This window comes from Podarcis muralis, chromosome 1 (assembly GCF_964188315.1).
Source record: "Podarcis muralis chromosome 1, rPodMur119.hap1.1, whole genome shotgun sequence".
Classification (NCBI taxonomy): Eukaryota; Metazoa; Chordata; class Lepidosauria; order Squamata; family Lacertidae; genus Podarcis; species Podarcis muralis.
The window spans coordinates 17,871,582-17,893,301 of record NC_135655.1 but is presented as its reverse complement, the minus strand read 5'-3'; the positions used below and the strand labels follow the sequence as shown (position 1 = coordinate 17,893,301).

The 21,720-nt window shown below is 47.1% G+C and overlaps 1 protein-coding gene across 1 annotated transcript in view; it reads left to right on the top strand.

The window, feature by feature from the left end:
* Positions 1-8,017: 8,017 nt before the first annotated feature.
* The window catches only part of HHIPL1 (HHIP like 1), a 34,386-nt gene continuing 20,683 nt past the window's right edge, over positions 8,018-21,720 (top strand). Inside the window, exons 1-2 of the mRNA XM_077924210.1 lie at positions 8,018-8,733; positions 18,092-18,738. Of these exons, the coding sequence (XP_077780336.1) occupies positions 8,479-8,733; positions 18,092-18,738 (902 nt within the window). The 5' untranslated portion in view covers positions 8,018-8,478. The remainder of the gene's footprint in view (positions 8,734-18,091; positions 18,739-21,720) is intronic.

The window sequence follows — 21,720 nt, the reverse complement described above, 5'->3', positions numbered from 1 at the left end:
GTCGGCGTACAGCTTCCGGGTCATGTGGCCAGCATGACTAAGCCGCTTCTGGCGAACCAGAGCAGTGCACAGAAACGCTGTTTACCTTCCCGCCAGAGCGGTACCTATTATCTACTTGCACTTTGACATGCTTTCGAACTGCTAGGTTGGCAGGAGCAGGGACCGAGCAACGGGAGCTCACCCCGTCGCGGGGATTCAAACCGCTGACCTTCTGATCGGCAAGCCCTAGGCTCTGTGGTTTAGACCACAGCGCCACCCATGTCCCAGGACATATGTATCAATAAAAGCTCAAGGCCGAGATGCTTAGCCAGCTGCTTCCTAACAGTTTCCAAAAACCTAAAACCTTAATTCAATATAGCTTAGTGATGATGACATAGACTTATGGAGAGGTCTATGCCAGCAGTTGGATGTTTACTTTAAGCTGTCACTGCATCAGAAATTTTAAACCAGTTTCCAGAACCTCCAGGAAAGGAACATTCTTGGCAATGCATGCACACACTGCTTTGAAAACAGCTCTGAATGTCCAATAAAGCATCTTCTGCGGGAGGAGGGGTGGGAGTCCAAATCCACTCTGCTGAATGATTCATAGTGGGATTCTTTGTAACTGCTCAGCACAGCTAAGCTACAAGGAAGCATTCCAAAATCTGTGAAGGACTCCATTTGGCTCCAGTGTACTCACAGATGCTGTGACAAAGATACAATCTGTTTAATGTCAGGGCTGATTCTGCTGGTACTTTTCTTGCAGATTACTGACGTTATTCCGATAGCTGTATTCAGAGGAAAGCTGTTTTTGCTGGTAAACTTCAGAATTCTCTAGGATGACTTTAGGAGCTGTCTGTGGAATAGCCAAAGGTTGTTACTTTTTACAGGTTATACCAGTTCACATGTACATCTACTTTCCAATGGGGGGGGAGGTCGGATCTGCACAATGTGGTCATGCAACCATTCTTCCATCATTAGGATTCAGCTACACAGCTGCAAATGAAACGTTTTAATTGTGTTGTAAAGTGCATTATACAAAGGTGACAGTAGATGGCGATGGTGAGCTTTGGAAAATTCAATATATTCTTCAAAACTTTTTTTTTTAAAAAAGCATTTTCACAACATTAGTCTGCAAAAAAACAACTAATTTCTAATTTTTAAAAATGGAACACTAGTGCTATCTGCACAAGTGTGGGATAACCTTAGTTCTTTCAACTCCTTGCTGTTTTGGAGCCATTGTTGGGTCTGTGACCCTCAACGGCAGCATTGGCTTGGCAGAAGTTGGAGGAATTTCAGGCAACCAAAACGGTGGCGGGCAATAAGAATACTATGTGCCACAAGGCATCCTTGCCCCATAACCCCCCCTCCCCCCGAGCTGGCCAGATGCCTAGCCAAAAAGCACAGGGGGTAGTAGTGGAATGGTGACTGGTCAAGGAAGATTGACAGCAGGCAGGAGAAGAATGGGGAGGCAACACCAAGGACAAGTGGTTAGGGCAGGGGGAGGTACCTTGCCTGGCAGTACCTCTGATTGATTCTGTCATTGAGTTTCTGCAGTTCAACTCCTCTGAAGGAGACTCCTCTGTGACTGTGCTTCCTTAGAACAGTAGTTCCTTGTGGGCTCTTTCCTCTGTCTGCTTGAGACGAACGGCTGCTCAAGAGCCAATTAGGAAGTGCTGCTTGAAGAAGATAGACGCAGCTGCTGAGGAGGACAGATTGGAAAAGGCAGAAGAAGCTTATTCTGCTCTTCCCTGACCTGGTTGGCTGCTCTAAATAGAAGGAAGTGTCCCTTTTACTAAGAATTCGAAGAAGTCACAAGATGCCCAGTCACACACTCCATTTGTGATCCCAGCATATGACTCTGAAGGCACACGAGGCCACCACCGTGGTAAAAATAAGCAGCTCTGGGTCTGACCAATGAAATAAATAAGAAAATAAACGAACTGTGATTTCAAGATTGGATTACTGCAAAGCACTCTAGCTGGGGCTTCCCTTGTTGTGCCTGACCTGGAAGCTGTAGTTAGTGCATGGTGGCTGGCAGGAGTGAGACCCCATGAACATGCCACACCTCTGCTCAGAGATCTTCACTGGTTGCAGATTTGTTACTAGGCCACTTAAGGTGTGTATAAAGTATTTAACGGCTTGGGACCAGTTTTCTTGTGGGATCACTTTATTCCACAAGTGTTCCCTCAACCGCTTCAGTCTGTGGCCTTGCTACATAATACTCGCTCCACAGCTGTAAGAAATTGGTCTTCTTGTGTGCCGGCCCTGATTTTGTTAAATAAATAAAATTAAGCAAACAAAATTAAGCGGGTGGCGCTGTGGTCTAAAACAGTGTTTCCCAACCTTTTTTGGGCAAAGGCACACTTGTTTCATGAAAAAAATCTCGAGGCACACCACAGCCCCGTGACGTCAGCGCACAGCGTCACGCCGGGAGGGACGCACGAAAGTGTAAGTTTCAATCCCCCCCCCTTGCCTTCCTTCTGTGCCAACCGCCAAAAAGCCAAGAATCGCGGGACCGCCGGCGGAGGGGGGGAGGGCGAGCGGAGGCAGCGGCGAGCCCCGTTCCTCCCCATCCGCCCCATTCCGGGCAAGGAGCGCGAACAGGTGTGAGAAGGGGGTCAAACCTGCGGGCCGGCGCCGGGGAACCTCCAAGCTTTGGGGGTGGGGGTGGGGAGGCAGCAAAGCGAGGCAGGAAGGAGAGCGCGGCTTGGCTGGGTGAGCTTTGGCAGGGGCAGGGAATGAGAGCCGCGAGGCGGGCGCTGCGGACGGAGGCGCTGCCCGCCGAGCTCGCAGGCAGCCAGGCAGGCAGACGGCGAGAGCCCCGCGCTGGGCGGCCTCTCCTGGGAAGTTAACTTTTTTAGATTATTATTAAAAAAAATTGAATGCTGGAGCACGATTTCTGTTCTCATCCTGAAGCAAAGTTCTTAACCCAAGGTAATATTTCTGGGTTAGTGGAGTCTGTAACCTGAAGCCTCAGTTACCCGAGGTACCACTGTCCCTTGTAATGTAGTTTTGTGTTTTTGTGTTGTGAGCCTTGGATGTTAAACAGCCACCACCACCGCAGGCCCTTAAAAACAAGGTACTTTCATTTTCATCTTTACTTGGAGGCAAGCCTCCCTCTTCCCAAGGGGGCCACTTCCCAATTCAGAGTGCTTGGCATCCTAAGGAGGGGAGCAGCGCTGGATTTGGGACGCTGCTGGCGGCAGAGGGGCGCAAATAACAACACTGAACAGATCCGTTGGAAAAAGCAGCTGTACCAAAATGAATTATTGCGAAAATGAGGGATATTTGAGGGAGGGGCCGTCAAATGTTGTCCTCGCCCAGGACGCCACTTGAAGGAAGCAGCGGGGGCGGACGCGGGTTGGAATCCTCTCAGCCCGGCCTCCCTCACAGGGTTGTTGTGGGGGGTAAATGGCGGGGAGCCCCCCCCCGCCCCCCCCCACCGGAGCTCCTGGGAGGGAGAAAAAGGAATGCGAAAGCGCTAATAATAAAAGCCAATTTATATATGTGGAGAGAGGGAGGGAACCCTGAGGCTGCGTCAGGCCCACAAAGGCGGGAAGGGGCCCCTCAGCCGCGCAGGAGGCGCCTGTCCCGCAAGAGGCCGGCAAAGGTCACCTCTGACGCCCTTGCGCCTCCCTCCCTCCCTCCATTGCGCGCGCAGCGGGGGGGGGGGCGTCGCTCACCATCCTCCGTGGCTGCGCGTGGCGGCTGCAGGTCGACGGGCCCCTCTGGCGCGCGTGGACGGCGGCGCCCCTGGCGCAACTCAGGCGCTGGAGGGAGCGGAGCGAGCGGTACATGGTGGAGGCTGAGGAGCGAGGCGCCGCGGGCGGGCGAGGGGGAGGAGGACGGAGTGGGCGGAGTCGCAGCCAATGGGGTGGAAGAAACCCACGTTTCCTTTTTGAAAGAGAAACTTTTAAACGAGCACGTGGTTGAAGAAGGCGCTTGCCCAGCTCCCCTCTGCGCCTCGGAGGGCGGGTTTGAGCATGCGCAATGCGCCGCCCTCCCGTCCTGCGCTGCCGCCGTTTCGCGCTCCTCCCTTTTGTGCGCGCTGCCCCGCCGCCGCCCCATTGGCCGGGTCCTGTCAGCTGATCCTGTGTTATTTCCTGTGTGTGTGTGTGTGTGTGTGAGGGGAGAATGGAGAGAGAAACCTCGGCACCATCACCGCGGAGCCGCCCCCGGCTCGACGCGGATCCTCGCCGCCGCCGCCCCGCCTCTCGCCTCGCCCGCCTCCCTCCCACGGCACACCAGGCAACGTCTCGCGGCACACTAGTGTGCCGCGGAACACCGGTTGGGAAACACTGGTCTAAACCACTGAGCCTAGCCGATCAGAAGGTCAGCGGTTCGAATCCCCGCAACAGAGTGAGCTCCCGTTGCTCAGTCCCTGCTCCTCCAATCTAGCAGTTCAAAAGCATGTCAAAGTGCAAGTAGATAAATAGGTACCGCTCCGGCGGGAAGGTAAATGTTGTTTCCGTGCGCTGCTCTGGTTCGCCAGAAGCGGCTTAGTCATGCTGGCCACATGACCCGGAAGCTGTACGCCGGCTCCCTTGGCCAATAAAGTGAGATGAGCACCGCAAACCCAGAGTTGTCCGCGACTGGACCTAACGGTCAGAGGTCCCTTTACCTTTACGTCTTATTAATCGGAGCTTTCCCCTGTAATGTGCTATGGCACATTTCACACACACAAGGAATAATACATGGGTAGGAATCCTTCTACAGCTATCTGAAATTCTGCAGAAGACAGGGGATTCACTCCTAGGGCAGCATAGGATGGAGTCATAGGAAAGCACAAATATTCTGTTCTAATAACTACTATCTGCCCTTGTATATAGACCTGTGTGAACACTTAGATCATCAGGGAAAAATTCAACTTCTTTCCACCATACGTGAAGCAGTAATATTCAGTTGCTTCAGACGTCTTGTGAAGACTTCTTTTTTTTGCCCAGGCTTTTCCCAGCCCATAAGATAGTGCTTGAATCTCCTGAATTCCTGTTTTATTTGTTTTAATATACGTATAAATATATTACTGTTACATTGGTTTTATGTTGAATTTTTCTCCCTAATGATATTCTTTGTCTCAGTATTATATAACCACTTAAGAGATTTTAAAAATATTGAACAATTTATAAATGCTTTTAAATAAATAAGGTGAGAAATGGCCCTCTTAGGCTCATTTTTAAGTCCCCCCCTTTGCAGAAGATGGAGAAAGCAGAAGCGTGGCTCACTTGCACTTTTGCATTCCCCATTTTCATACAGTGAACAGATTTTCCACTTGCAAAACAACTTTACTGAATCCATGAACAACTGGGATAATCTTGGCTTAAACCCATTTAGTCTCACCTTCTTCCAACAGGACTGAATCAGCTTTTCCAAATACTTTGTCTTAACAGGTTTGTGGACTCGGGTATTTGCTGGCTACAATAATGTTGCTCACGTTTTTTGGAGAACCGTTGTCAAGCCAAAAAGCGTGCACCGAATCCAAATTTTCCAAAGGCCTCTGTGTTTTTAATTGAGCCATAAGTGCAATTCCAGTTATGGCACTTTCCATCTATGGTTATATACTTTAGGGGAGGCTTCGTGCAGGTTTGGGCTTGTTTTTATTAGCCACATTTTACATTTTGCAACGACTGAAACAGCTAAGAATGCTGCCTGAGGATCCTTGTCTTTCAGAAACGGGGGCCATAATGGAAACGCCTGTTGTAACACGATTTGTTCCATGACACTGTGGTTCTTGATGTCAAGACTCCCAGAAACATAAAAAATAGAGATGACAGACATATAATTCTACAAATGATTTAAGTTTTCTTGTAAAAAAAAAAAAAGTATGTAGAAGCCACACTAGATTCACAACTGTCAGGGGAAACAAAAGAGAGACCAAAAGCCTTCACCAACGTTGTGCCCTCTAGAAGTTTTGAACTAAAACCCCCATCAGCCCCAACTAGCACAAGAAGTGCGGTTGCAGCACAGATTCAACAAAGGAAGGAGATGGGCCTGGCGCAACCTGCCTTCCAAAGCTTTTGACGGATGCCCTAACACCGTTCCGCCACACACAAGTTGTTGTTGTTTAGTTGTTGAGTCGTGTCCGACTCTTCGTGACCCCATGGACCAGAGCACGCCAGGCACTCCTGTCTTCCACTGCCTCCCGCAGTTTGGTTAAACTCATGTTCGTAGCATCGAGAACACTGTCCAACCATCTCGTCCTCTGTCGTCCCCTTCTCCTTGTGCCCTCCATCTTTCCCAACATCAGGGTCTTTTCCAGGGAGTCTTCTCTTCTCATGAGGTGGCCAAAGTATTGGAGCCTCAGCTTCAGGACCTGTCCTTCCAGTGGGCACTCAGGGCTGATTTCCTTCAGAATGGATAGGTTTGATCTTCTTGCAGTCCATAGGACTCTCAAGAGTCTCCTCCAGCACCATAATTCAAAAGCATCAATTCTTCGGCGATCAGCCTTCTTTATGGTCCAGCTCTCACTTCCATACATCACTACTGGGAAAACCATGGCTTTAACTATACGGACCTTTGTTGGCAAAGTGATGTCTCTGCTTTTTAAGATGCTGTCTAGGTTTGTAGAACACCATAAAAGAAAAGTAGTTCCCAGAGGTGCACTCAGTAGGGTCTCAAATTTCAAGAGTGCTGTGTGCAACTCCAAAATCTGGTGCCCTTTGTCTCTCACGCTCCATGCTAGTTGTGGTGCCCCTGAGGCTCTGCGCCCAGTGCAACTGAACTGGTCGAACTCCCCTAAATCCACTTCTGGCACACACTTCCATTGTCTCCCGAGACAAACAGATGCCAAACAGAACCAGAGGAGTCTTTTTCTGAAGGCCCTCCTGCAACAGCAGCAACTTAAGCAAGTACTTGTGTCACTTAAGGAGAAAAAAACAACACATGAAAAAAGGTCAAAGCTGTGGAAATTACAGCAGCAATTCTGGAATTTCTGCTGTAAAATCCAACCATTGTGGATTTTTTTTTTTTATTGCCTGCATAATAAGCAGAACAGAAAGGTTTTCAGCATAATATAATATAATGTGCTATATTACAGCATATTTAAACGAGGTTGGGTGGGAATCTGTCATGGGTGCTTTAGCTGAGATTCCTGCATTGGCCCTTGGGAGTCCCTTTCCAACTTTCCAACTCTACAATTCTATGGTTCTATGAATATGGTATGTAATAAGCACCTATGAATTGCCCTGCTGCATCAGGCCAGTGGCTCATATACTAACAGCATCCTGTTCCCACAGTAGCCAACCAGATGCCCATGGGAAGTCTGCAAGCAGGACCTGAGTTCAAGAGCCTTCTTCGTGTATCTGTAGGGTTGTTTTTTTGTCTGTTTGCAAGTTGCTCTGGATTCCCCTGGGCAAGATAAGGTGACTAACAAATTCAATAAAGCAACATCATCAACAACAACAACAACAATTCACTCCTGCAGTTTCCAGAATTTGGAATTTAGAAGCATACTGCCTCAGACAGTGGAGACAAAGCATAGACCTTGTGGCTGGCAGGATAGCCTCATCATTTTGAATTTGTGCAAGTTGCTGACCATCACAGTTTCTGGTGACAGCAAGAACAGCATAAAATTTGGCATCCATGCTGGGTTTAAGGAGGCGCGGATGGTTCCTCTGCACAGGGCCTCAAGCCAAGAGGACGCAAAATAATAACAAGAAGAAGACATATATTTATACAGGTGCCAATTGAGAAGATATATTTTTTTTAAAAAAATATTGTACCAAGAGCAGTTATTGTGAAAATCAGAACTATTTAGGAAAGGGGCGCCATATTTTGACGCCCTATTATCCCAGTCTGTCCCTATTGCCGGATCTAATATATATATTTGGAGTTCTTAAAGGGGGGGGGATACATTGGGCATGGGAGGATGCTTGGCTTGGTGCCCTTTATTCCAAGGCTGGTGCCTACTAGTTCCGAGGCTGCGGCCGGCCTTGGTCTCCTCCGCGCCGCTCGCTCCTCCAGGCACGTGTCTCCTTCTCCTTGGCGCTCCGCGAGCTCGGCGGGCGCCGCTCCAGCGACTATTTACCCGCCCCGAGCGGGGAGAAGGCGGCGCCTCCGCCCTCCTCCTCAGCTTTTTCTTTTTGGGTCTGAGGCGCTTCTGCGAGCGAAGGGGCGGCCGAGCGAGCAGGTCCCCTTTGCCCCCTCTGCCCTCGGCGCTGCGTCCGAGTCGTCCTCCGAGCGCGCTGAGGGCGCGGCAGGGCAGCGTCCTCTCCCTTCCCTGCCCAATCCGAGGAGGCGGCTGCTGCCTCTCGCCTTCCCCGTCTCCCCGTCGGCTAAGGGGCCCTCAGGGCACGGCGGCGGGAGCTGCCGAAGCGCCAAGGCGCACCGCGACGCGCGCGCTTCGCCAGACCCTCGCGGCTGCGAGAGCCCGCGTGAGCCCTCACCGCCCGCCCGCCCGCCGAGGGCCATGGCCGGGCGCGAGCCCCGGAGCTGCCGCCGCTTCCTCGCCGTCAGGAGCCCGCGCCTGTCCTGAGCGCAGCAGCGCCGAGGAAGGGAAGCATGGCGTGGCCGCTCCTCCTCGCGCTGCTCCACGCGCTGCCGGGGCTGCTGTGGGGCCACCCGCAGTGCCTGGACTTCAAGCCGCCCTTCAAGCCGCCGCGCCCGCTCCACTTCTGCGTGCAGTACTCGGACTTCGGCTGCTGCGACGCCGAGCGCGACGCCGCCCTGCTGGAGCGCTATTACCGAGTGGCCGAGAACTTCGACCAGGCCGCCTACGCCGCCTGCGCCAGCCACCTGCAGAACCTCTTGTGCCAGGTGAGCCTGGTGGGGCCACGCGGCCCGTCCCTTTCCTCCCACCCGCACCCCCCCCAAGGCCTAGTGAGAGGGACCTAGTTAGAGTGTGAGACCTGGGAGGTAAAGGTAAAGGGACCCCTGACCATTAGGTCCAGTCGTGACCCACTCTGGGGTTGCGGCGCTCATCTCACTTTACTGGCCAAGGGAGCCGGCGTACAGCTTCCGGGTCATATGGCCATCATGACTAAGCCGCTTCTGGTGAACCAGAGCAGCGCATGGAAACGCCATTTAGCTTCCCGCTGGAGCAGCACCTATTTATCTACTTGCACTTTGACGTGCTTTCGAACTGCTAGGTTGGCAGGAGCAGGGACCGAGCAACGGGAGCTCACCCCCTCACGGGGATTCCAACCGCCGACCTTCTGATTGACAAGTCCTAGGCTCTGTGGTTTAACCCACAGACCAGGGTTCAAATCCCCACTAAGCCCTGAATCTTATTGGGTGACTTCGGGCCCATGGCTCCCTCTCAGCCTGACCTACCTCACAGGGATGTTGTGAGGATAAAATGGAGCAGGGGGAGAGAACGATGTACTCCTTGCAGGGCAGCTGAGATATAAACGCAAGGAATAATGTGCCAAGCTTCGTCCCCTGTTTTCACCTAGAGCAGCCACGCTTGGTTAAATAAATGGACAGCGCTGCCTTGTCTTGTTGGCATTCTTCACTCAGCTGCTGCAGAAAAAGGGATAAAGCAGATTGTCCCACCCAGCCAGGTTTAATCCAAAAGTCCAGGTATCACATGATGAGAAAGACTGCAGCCTAAGCTGCAGCTGGAGTCTTCCATTAGGGTTTCTCAAACTTGGGACTCCAGTTGTATTTGGACTACAATTCCCATAATCCCTGACCATAGGCCATGCTGGATGGGGCTGGTGGCAGTTGCAGTCTATCCATGTCTGCAGGGTCACTGGTTCCCCATCCCTGGAGTTGATGGACAAGGCAGCTTCCTATCATCCATCCATCCACTGCCAGTCCACTGTAAGGGTATGCAAGGGCTGTCCTGCCTTGTGAAATAGCACTTCCGTTAGAAATCCTTCCCCATAAACAGATAGGCCCATCCTTCAACAGTCTGCATATTTAGGTAGATGGGATAGATGCTCCACTGTCCCATATGTGTTTGCACCCAGTTCATCTTTATGAAGTACAACCTACACTCTGCTTTTACCCTAGAGGCTAATGTCAAAGTTATCTTCATTGCAACCAGCTGTGATCCCTCCTTACAGGATTTTGCAAAAGTAGGCTATCCAAGTGATACCTGCATTCTGTCTGGTTCCATATTCACCAGCTAGGCTGGTGAAGGACACACACAGATGATGCTGTTTCCCTACTGTTAGACATCATATCCCTCTCTGTCCATGCACCTTCTCCAACAAAGTGAATGATCTGAGGGTCTGTTCCTCCCCCCCCCCCCGGTGAGTTAGCCCTCCTTTCAAAATCTTCTAGGCAAAATAAGAAGCTCTTTGCAAAGTAAGAAGCTCTTTGCTCTTCATAATACCATGCAGCCTCCTTGTCTTGCTTGCAAAACTTGCTGGACCAAACACATGCTGGTAACATAGATTAATATCAGGACTCTGTGTGTTCTTAAGCCATGAGCTTTCCTCCAGCACCAGGTGCATTGGACAGGTCTCAATGAACGGGCTGTATAATTCTCATTTCTACAGGATATGCTTTGCCAAGCGTTTCTCTTTGCTTGCTTTGTCCATTCTTTGCTCAGTCCCTGTTCCAGAGGATGGTAACAACACCTGAAAACCCCAATACATGAAAGGCATTGCGGTGATTTGCTTGATTTTCAATACTTTTCTGAATCTATTCCTGTACTCTTGCCATAGTAGAATGTGTACTAGGTAAGTGTCTGCCAAAAAGAGGAGAGAATACCAGCACCTTGTATATTTTCATCCTATACATCTTTTGGCAAAACGCCACAAGTGGACTTCCAGTGTGTTAGCTGCTTCTATTTCATTTCATATCTGCAACATGAAAACTGGTCATGTTGAGTCCTATTGAGTCACAGAGCTACATAGTGGAAAGGGACCTACAGGCTATTTAGCATCATAGAAATGTAGAGATGGAAGGGACCCTGAGAATCATCTAGACCAACCCCCTAGAATACAGGAATATGCAGCTATCCCATCAAACTTGCAACCTTGGTGTTATCAGCACTATGTGCTAACCAACTGAGCTAATTGAACTCTTAGTTTATCCTAGGCAGGAACAAATGATTCAGAAGACATTGTTAAATGTTTATATTAATTCACAAGGTCTTACATCATATTTTATTATTTCGCAATGAAACAGCAGGAATTTTCTCCAAAGAAGACATGAGCATGTTGGCATATGATTCTGGATTCTGGATCTCTCCCTCATCATTTAGAGAAAGCTAACATGTTGTCTGCACTGGCTGTGAAAGTTGCATAACTTAGGGCATTTCCAGACTGTCACTAGTTTTAAGCGGTATTCAGATCACTGGCAAATTCAGGCTGTGCAATTTGTAATTGTTTGGGAGGTCTTGCCCAACAAACTCGCTTCCCAAAAAGTTTGAACTGTTTGCAGTAAGGAAAGTGATGGGAAAATGCATCAAATGAGATAACCTTTACTTGATGCAATATCTAACCTTTCCACAAACAAATAAGTATGCATGCTCACTAAATATCGTTCAACCTCCCTGCAAACGAATCAGGATGAGCGCTTAATAAATAGGTGGTCTGGAAACACCTTTAGATAGGTATACAGTTGTACCTTGGTTGTTGAACGGAACCCGTTCCAGAAGTCCCTTCAACTTCTGAAAATGTTCGAAAACCAAGACGTGGCTTCTGATTGGCTGCAGGAGCTTCCTGCGTGCAAATGGAAACCATGGAAGCTGCATCGTACATTTGGGTTTTAAAGAACGTTCACAAAACAGAACACTGACTTCTGGGTTTGCGGCATTCGGGAGCCAAAACGTTCGGCTGCCAAGGCGTTTGTCAACCAAGGTACGACTGTATTTGGGATAAATGGAGACTAAAAAGAAGCATCTGTTGTAAATGCCAAGGGTAGTGTCCTACTCAGCATAGACTCCTTGAATGTAATGAACCTAAGATAGCCAAGTCCATTACCTTTAGTGGGTCTACTCTGAGTTGGACTAGCATGGAATACCATAGGTGCAAGAGTTGTCAAGTTCTTGCGGAGCATTGCTGATGGAGGGCTTGTGGCAAATTTGCAGTGTGTGTTTGTGCTGTTTAGCTCTGGAGATAAAGGTCATAGGTTACAGCCATTGTTCTGTTCCTTATCTTGTGTGTCAAAAAACTGCATCGTCCACAGCCCTGAAATCCCATACATGCCACTTTCAGCCGTTCGTTGTGCTTGTGTTTTTATGCTATATCAGATGAATAATTTACAGGAATCCATTAGACTGATTTAGGCCCTACTTCTCAGACACACAGATGGTAATTTTCCTCAAAATGTATTCATTAGTCACATTATTTTGACAAGTGTCTCTGTGTATGAATGTGAATACTCCAAATTCCAGCTCTTCCTATATTTAGTTGTGGTTTATTATATGACATTGTTTCTCTTCCGGGAATAGAATGAAATGTTGATCACATTGCCATATCTATTCCATCTGCAATAGCCGAAAGAAACTGTCTATCTGCACCGCTGGCAATAGCCCTCAAATAGACTGTCAAAGCCCTATGTTTTTGCCCCGTGATATTTTACGTTCCTGGAAAGATGGGGGAAATGAACCTCCTAAAGGGAGTTAAAGGGATTACACTAATACAAAAAGATCTCTGACCCTCCTAGGTTGCAAGCTTATCTTGCTTTACTAGAGAGTAGACTCATAGAGTTGGAAGATACCCTGAGGATCATCTAGTCCAGGCATAGGCAAATTCGGCCCTCCAGATGTTTTGAGACTACAATTCCCATCATCCCTGACCACTGGTCCTGTTAGCTAGGGATGATGGGAGTTGTAGTCCCAAAACATCTGGAGGACCGAGTTTGTCTATGCCTGATCTAGTCCAACCCTGCTGCAATGCAGGAATCTCAGCCGAAGCATCCATGACAGATGACCAGCCAACCTCTGCTTAAAAACCTCCAAGGAAGGAGAGTCCACAACCTCCCAATGGAGCAAGTCCCAATGAACTCAGTGGAATGCACTGGATGTCATGGGTAATGCAGTAAATATCTCAGGGCACTGGTTCACATGTGCATGTTCGTCGCCTAGATTGATGACCTGCATGTGTGAATGCCACAGCTAGAAAAGTTTCACATCATTTCAGCCATGTTGCTTTTTCAGTGGAGGCTGTTGATAAATTCAGCTGTGAGTTTAATTTTTTATTTAAGACATTTATATGCCTCTTAATTGTTTGCGTTTCTAAGCAGCGTACGTAAGAACAATCCACAGAAAAGTGGACAATTAAACAAATAAAGGTTTATAATAAAACTGAACACTACCTTAAAATGCTTGCTGGAACAAGAAAGTCTCAGTCATATTCCTGAAGTTCAGCAAGCCTTTCTGATTTCAGTTGGGAGGGAGTTGTGTACACGCATGTGTGGATCAACCTTTTCTTAAAACAAGCTTGCACATTAAGGAAATAAACCCTTATCCATGGAAAATAATGTTAACATTTGTTACTGCTTACTGGTTATTTTTCCTTGATGCTTTCAACTGGTCCAGGGCAAAATCAGATATATCCTTATTTTATCCTTTCAGAAACCATCACCCACCTCCAAATGCCCTTAATTCCCAAGTGGGAGGGTAATATCTTAAGTCATATTCAAAGTAGTTCCACTGAAATAAATGGCTCTACTCTACATGTGACTAATGTTGACTATCATCCAGACTAAAGATTTCATTAGTTACATAAAGCGTTGACGGCCATGAAACCTCTCCTAGGCTGCAGTGTAGTTCTTCCTACACTGGCTAAATAAAAAGTCCTACAATGCTCTTGTTCTGTTCCCATCCATTCATTGAGACTTATGGAATAACACGTTCTGATGGATTGATTTCTTATTCATGTTCATGACCCTTCAGCTCAGTTAATCTCGAGTGCAGGATTGCAGCCTTGGGAAGCAATCAAGGCATTGTCGAAGAATGGCAAGGGATGGCAAGAAACCCAGAAGGGTCTGCTTGATGAAAGCTTATTTATGACACACAGAGAAAAGGCTTTGATTTAGGGAATAAGTGCCAGAATGGAGAACATGTATTTATGTGCAAGCGCGCTGAAATGAGGTCCATTGTTCTGCAAAGATGGGATGATTCAGAGAGAATTGTGTGTGGAGCTGTGTATATCAGATGACTCAGCTACATTTCCCACTCCCTAATGTTCTTCTTTTCTAAAGGTCAAGTGGTGGAGAATGATGGTTACTAGCGGTAGAGTTTACTTAAGAGCTGGTAGGGACCTTGAGGGTCAACTTGTCCAACCCACCTTGCAGTGCAGGAATCTCAACTAAAGCACTCACAGCAGATGGCCATTCAACCTCTGCTTAAACACCTCTATAAAGGAAAGTCCAGCACCTTCTGAGGGAGTCCATTGTTGAACAGCTCTTACTGTCAGAAATTTTGAAAACAAATATATATGACAGAGGAACATTGTTGTTGTTTAGTCATTTAGTCGTGTCCGACTCTTCGTGACCCCATGGACCAGAGCACGCCAGGCACTCCTGTGTTCAACTGCCTCCCGCAGTTTGGTCAAACTCATGTTCGTAGCTACGAGAACACTATCCAGCCATCTCATCCTCTGTCATCCCCTTCTCTTTCCCAACATCAGTTTCTTTTCCAGGGAGTCTTCTCTTCTCATGAGGTGGCCAAACTATTGGAGCCTCAGCTTCACGATCTGTCCTTCCAGTAAGCACTCAGGGCTGATTTCCTTAAAAATGGAGAGGTTGGATCTTCTTGCAGTCCATGGGACTCTCAAGAGTCTCCTCCAGCACCATAATGCAAAAGGATCAATTCTTCGGCGATCAGCCTTCTTTATGGTCCAGCTCTCACTTCCATACATCACTACTGGGAAAACCATAGCTTTAACTATACGGACCTTTGTTGGCAGACAGAGGAACATGGGAGGCTGCTTTACATCAACATCTACATGTTGAGTTACATCTTATGCAGCTTTAACTCAGCATTGTTTTTGCTGACTTTGCAGCAGGGTTTCAGGCAGAGAACCTTCCCAGCCCCACCTGGGGACCAAAGTGATAGATTACATATTTCGGTTACAAATCCCAATGGATCCGTTTTCCCCAATTTAATGAATTATGTAAAGGGAAGTACTGCAACTTCATATTGGACCCAAATGGTATATATTCCAAAAGCAGCCAGAATTTTATATTCGGGATGGGGTGGGGATCACTGTATACCGAAACATTTTGTTGCAGGATTCCTTCGTGCTCAATAAAATGCAACTTTCCCTGCATGTGTTATGTACCAGTATGGTTAAACTATTAGCAAAGAAGACGGAGATTATTGTTTGGATTTCCTGTAGTACTGTAGTTTGCACATGGGGACTGATAGTAATAGTACTCATATAAAAGGAAATTACAGCAGTTTTCTAAGAAGTTTTGCTGGAGCTGCCAAGCTGATATCATAGATAAACAAATCACACTACAACAAGAGCAAGCAGTTCCTTGAATCCAGCTGGTTCGGTTAATTTCTTAAGGGAAAATAAAATCTGAGACAGATCACAGCTGCTTAAATGCATAGAACATTTTAGCCAATGAGGCGAACTTTTTACATCACAGTGAATCACATTTCCTAATCCTAATCACAGTGTGGGGTCTCTTGACCCATGTCGATCCAGGCAGCGGGGCTCTTGATTTATTTAAGTGAATCAAACCCTGTTAGTTCTGTGAGTTGGGGTTTTTTAAACTACTTTTTTTTGTATGTAAGGGAATTTTACATCTTGTCCTCAGCTGGCCCAGCTGCATGTGAAATTCAGCCAACAATATGACTAAGAGCACCAAATTAAAGTCAGCAAACCAGATGCAATTCTTCAATTGGTTGATTGTAAGGACAGATGTTCCACAGCAGGCACTGCATGCATTTTATTTTTTACTTTAGGGTTCAATATTCAGATGACGGCTTTGCAATTGTGAATACTTGAGTAAAGCAATTACTTCACCAAGGCAAAAAAAGAAAAAGAAAAAAGCATGTGATTTAATATTGTGTGCAAATTTCAGCATCTACCTTCTTTTAAAAAAGTTTTAAACTCTGTTGCCTGTTAGAATAGGCTTTAACTGATGTTGGAGATATCCAGTGAAAGCTCAGTAGGGCTTTTTGTATTCTGAAATCAGTATTTCAGGAGTCACTATTTCAGAATAGCTTCTTACGGCTTCTCAAGTGTAATGAAAACAGAATAAATGACTGAAAATAGGCAGGCAGATGTAAATTTGCATGCTGCATACAAATTGCAGATTTTTTGCTTTATGTAGTGAGGAATGTGCTATGTGTAATAATAACAATAACAATAATAATATATTTATACCCCACCCATCTCTCAGTGTGTGTGTGTGTGTCCTGCTTTGCACACAGCACTAATCCAAACCATGGTTTAGCACAGACAAACCATAAACTGTAACCAGTGACTAACTTACAGTCTATAGTTTGCAAAGGACAGCTAAACCACGAGTGCTAAACCACCGGGGAGGAATGAAGTGGCCATTGTCTCCTCTCGGGAGTCTACACATTTGCTCATTTATGCTAAGCCATGGTTTGGTTTAGTGTTATATGTGAACAAGGGCAGTGTGGTGTCTACGTGCCCCAGATACATCACCCCAGCTAAGAATACTGGTTTCAAAAGTAATAGGACATATGCAATGCCTCTTACCTTGGTTCAGCTTGGCATGGTAATACCTTGCATATTTATTTTAGCTGCCTTGTTGAAACATGTCTGTAGGTCCTTTTTCTTTTGAGGATTTGCTGTTTGTGTTCCACACATCTTCTAAAACATACTGACTCTCTGCTCGCCCCCAAATGCATGCCACGTTATCCCTGGCATAAGATCTAAGTTGCATTGTGGACTCAGGTTCTTCTTAACCAGGCTTCCTCAAACTCGGCCCTCTAGATGTTTTTTGAGACTACAATTCCCATCATCCCTGACCACTGGTCCTGCTAGCTAGGGATCATGGGAGTTGTAGGCCAAAAACATCTAGAGGGCCGAGTTTGAGGAAGCCTGGTTAAGAAGAACCTGAGTCCACAATGCAACTTAGATCTTATGCCAGGGATAACGTGGCATGCATTTGGGGGCGAGCAGAGAGTCAATATGTTTTAGAAGTTGTGTGGAACACAAACAGAAAATCCTCAAAAGAAAAAGGACCTACAGACATGTTTCAACAAGGCAGCTAAAATAAATATGCAAGGCATTACCATGAAAGACCAGAAAAGTTTGTTTTGTATCTTCTTTTTCTGCTTGTATCTTATAGTCCTGTCTTAAAGCAAAACCAACAAGGTTCCTGTGCAGACCCACCATTGGATCTGAATAAGTTCAGACAGTAAGTTATGCACATTCCTAGGTACCAGAGGGAAGAGTTTTCCTCAGGCTGCAGGGAGATCTTGTGGGAACTGGCAATTATCAAACTCCCCAGTGCAGGCAGTTTGGAGTTGCTGGCTGAACTGCAACTGAATAAGAGATTTAAGGACATGCTATCTTAGGGTTTGGGGTCAAGTTGCAGCACACTAATAAGACCTTTTTGCTGTTGTTCAGCATACTAAAATGTTATAAAATCAACATAGCTGCAGCTTTAGAACATTTAAAGTATCTTGAACTTTGGGATCTTAACAATATTTAAATAATGACTTTGCTCGTGATCAATAAACTGGTCTCCAGACATCCAAAGCCCAGAGCTAATCTTGACATATGAAGCTGTCATGTACCATTTTGAAACATCTAACCCAGTATTGTTTCCAGAAAACATCCCCAATAGCTTCAGGAGAGATGCTTTAAGTCCGCCCCCCCCCCCGTGTCAATAGCAGCTTGCATTGGGGAGCAGTTTCCTTTGGGATCACACTGGGAGTGGCGGGGGGAGAGATAGTAAAACCCCACTTCCCTATGGTTTTGATTGCTTCCCTGCATGGCTGTTAGTTGTTAGTTCTAGACATGTTAAGGTTGGGTTTCCCCAAACTTGAGTCTGCAGCTTTTTTTGGACTACAGTTCCCATCATCCCTGACCACTGGTCCTGCTAGCTAGGGATGATGGGAGTTGTAGTCCTAAAACAACTGGGGACACAAATTGGGAAACCCTGTGTTAATTCATTAATGCATTTAATATCACATCTAGTTTGGTCCTTAGTGAGCCAGAGCAGAGGGCTAATGATACAATGAATAGAAACAACTGACACGGGCTTCTCCCTTTACCTGCAGGAATGCTCCCCCTATGCTGCTCACCTGTATGATGCTGAGGACCCTTCCACTCCAGAGAGAACTGTGCCAGGACTATGCAAAGATTACTGTGTACAAGTGTGGCAAACCTGCAGGGCCATGTTCCGTTACCTTAGCCCAGATGAAGAGTTACTGTCCCTGGAAGGCAACATGGCAAAGTTCTGTCGTTATTTGTCCCTCGACGACACCGACTACTGCTTCCCCCACCTCCTGGTCAATAACAATCTCAATCAAAACCTTGGGGTAGTGGTTGCTGATTCAGAAGGATGTCTGCAGCTGTGCCTAGCTGAGGTCGCCAACGGGCTTAGGAATCCAGTGGCCATGGTGCATGCAAACGACGGAACGCACAGGTTCTTCATTGCTGAGCAAGTTGGCTTAGTCTGGACCTACCTCCCAGATCGGTCACGGCTTGAAAAACCATTTCTGAACATCAGTGAAGCTGTACTGACCTCACCTTGGGAAGGAGATGAGAGAGGTTTTCTAGGTATAGTCTTCCATCCTAAATTCAAATTTAATGGTAAAGTGTATGTCTACTATTCAGTTGAAGTGCAGTATGAAGAGAGAATCCGAATCAGTGAGTTCAGAATTTCTCCTGATGACATGAACTCTGTGGACCATGGTTCTGAAAGGTATCGTATGCACCTTTATCTGTCACATTTATTTAAGATGGCTGGAGGGCAAACATGCACATTTAAGGATTTCTTTGGCTGTGTACACATTAGCGGCTTAAAACACAGCAAGTGCTATCCCACCCCATCCCTGCGTGCTGTGTTTCAAGTCACATGTACATGTTGCTGTACACGCTAGGGAGGGAGCAGGGATGTATTCACTCAATGTACAGTACAGTGGTACCTCGGTTTAAGAACAGTCCGGTTTAAGAACAATTTGGTTTACAAACTCCGCAAAACTGGAAATAGTGTCCCGGTTTGAGAACTTTACCTCGGTCTAAGAACGGAATCTGAAAGGTGGAAGGTCACTGGCGGTGGGAGGCCTCATTAGGGAAAGCCGCCTTGGTTTAAGAATGGTTTCGGTTTAAGAATGGATTTCCAGAATTTATTAAGTTCGTAAACCGAGGTACCACTGTACACGTTTGGTTTCCCCAAGCCTGCAACCCCCCATAACTCCTATTCATGAAGCTGTCATCTGGGCACGAGCGATGGCTATTTCAAATGTACACATCTCAGCTTAACCGCAGTTTCCGTTTTCAAATCAGATGGAACCTGGTTACAGGGAAAATGCATTTAAAAAGCAGTCGTTTTCAAGAAAATGCAGGCTAGTTATTGATTGTAGGTAATATCAAGTGAACATGGCTTTGAATGCCAGTCATGGGAGCGCACTGGAGTCGGAGCAAATGGCAATGTGTACACAGTCTAATAGCAACACATTCTGTTACCTGCATCTTAGCATGCTTCCATTGCAGACAGAAAGCTACAGTCTGATGCATGGGTAGACCAAGCCACCCAGAGTAGGAAAGTGTGAAAAAGTAACATATAGACGAAATGCAGCTTGTGTCTTTGATGCTTCCTGGCTGCTTCTGGAATACACTGCTCCCCCAGTCTGAGGAGCAACATAAAATAAAATAAAAAAGGTAAAATGGTTTTTCTGATGATCCCTTCATTGGCCATCGCCACAACTGAAGATGGACATTGGCTAAGATTGACATGAGTCAGAGGGCCAAGAAAATGTAGTGGCTAACTAGATTCTACTATACTAAACTCCATACTAGAGTCTGCAAATGAGTGTTCCTCTCCTGGGGATTTTCATTTTCTGCAGCATGTGGTTCAGCTGGCTTGGTTTCAGACATCTGGGCGTGTTTACTAAACTGTTCTGTGTCTACAGACACCTAGGGCTCCAGTGCCTTTTGCTTTTGGCACGCAATGCTTTGGATAATGGCTGTTTAGCTGCAGAAGAATTAGTACGGAGCGGCTCAGTGGCTTTGTCCTAGATCAGAGATAGGGAACCTGTGACCCTCTAGCTGTTCGACTCCTCTATCAGCCCCAGAAAGCATGGCCTGTGGTCAAGGGTGATGGGAACTGTAGTCCATCATCTGGAGGGCAACAGGCCACCCATCCCTGGTCAAGATGACTTTCATTCCCTTTATAGCCTCAAGATTGCATGAGCAGAAACAAATCATGCTTTAAGTGTTCTCAAGGGGCCAAAATGTTTTGCAGAGCTGTCCATAGGAAATAATATTTAGAATTCAGATAAATCCCCTTCAGTTTTAGCCTCCAGCTGAAAGATGTTCTTGTTGTGTTGCACATTGGCATGTATAGATCCCTGTGCTTCTCGGTTCCCTTCTTCACTGCGCATTTGCACTGATGTTTGCTGCAGTTCCCACTTAGTTTGTGAAGAGCAAAGTTGCTGCTCAAAAGGCAGGGGTGATAGCATTGTGATGTATGCGTGAGAACTCAAGTATGTTTTATTGCCTCCCATGACTTTGCTGCCAGGACTCGAGCCCACTGTGGTGATTGACTCCAGTGACCTGACGGGCGTTAGGTCTGTTCTGTCTGTGCTTCATGACCCTGACTGCCTAATGGAAGGGACTGCAAGGGAAGCCATCCACACCACCCAAGGGCACCTCTTTGCACCAGTAGGACAGGACAGTTGACACTCTCGACCCTCCTAAAATCTTCCTGGTCTGGTTTGCTCACCAATATGAGAGTCTCTTCTGCGTTTAGGGCTACCTTTGTCAGACGAAAATAGGGAGGCAAGCCCCCTCCTCCCACTAGGGCTGCATGGTGAATATATTGGCTTGGATGCTAAGATAAGTTAATAAAGTTCATGCAAGGAAATATTCCCACAATGTATTTCCCCCTGTAACCACCTGAGCCCTGCAAAAGCCTCTTGGTTTGTAGGGTGAGGGGCAGGGTTTTTATCCGGCCAGAACTAAGAAGTTCCGGCGCTTCTTAGGTGGACGCCATTGCCATTCTAAGAGAACGAGGGAGGTGTTCATGGTGAGTTCTGGGACCTCTTTTTCTGTAAAAAATAGCACTGGTGGGGAGGTGTCTACCTGAGGGAGGTAATAATAATAAATAAATAATAATAATAAATTTTATTTATATCCCGCCCTCCCCAGCCACAGCCGGGCTCAGGGCGGCTAACAACAATAAAACAGTACAACAGTACAACACAACGCTCTAAAATCATTCATTATAAAATTAATTCAAAACAAACCACTGGCAACCATTGGGCCAGAGCTCCGCGAAGATTGCCAAAGGAGGGAGTCAGGCTGTGCCCTGGCCAAAGGCCTGGTGGAACAGCTCTGTCTTGCAGGCCCTGCGGAAAGATGTCAAGTCCCGCAGGGCCCTGGTCTCTTGTGACAGAGTGTTCCACCAGATCGGAGCCACGGCCGAAAAAGCCCTGGCTCTAGTTGAGGCCAGCCTAACCTCTCTGTGGCCTGGGACCTTCAAGATGTTTTTATTTGAAAGGTAAAGGTAAAAGGTGGTGCTGTGGTCTAAACCACTGAGCCTCTTGGGCTTGCCCATCAGAAGGTTGGCGGTTCGATTCCCCGCAACGGGGTGAGCTCCTGTTGCTCTGTCCCAGCTCCTGCCAGCCTAGCAGTTCAAAAGCACACCACTGCAAGTAGATAAATAGGTACTGCTGCAGCAGAA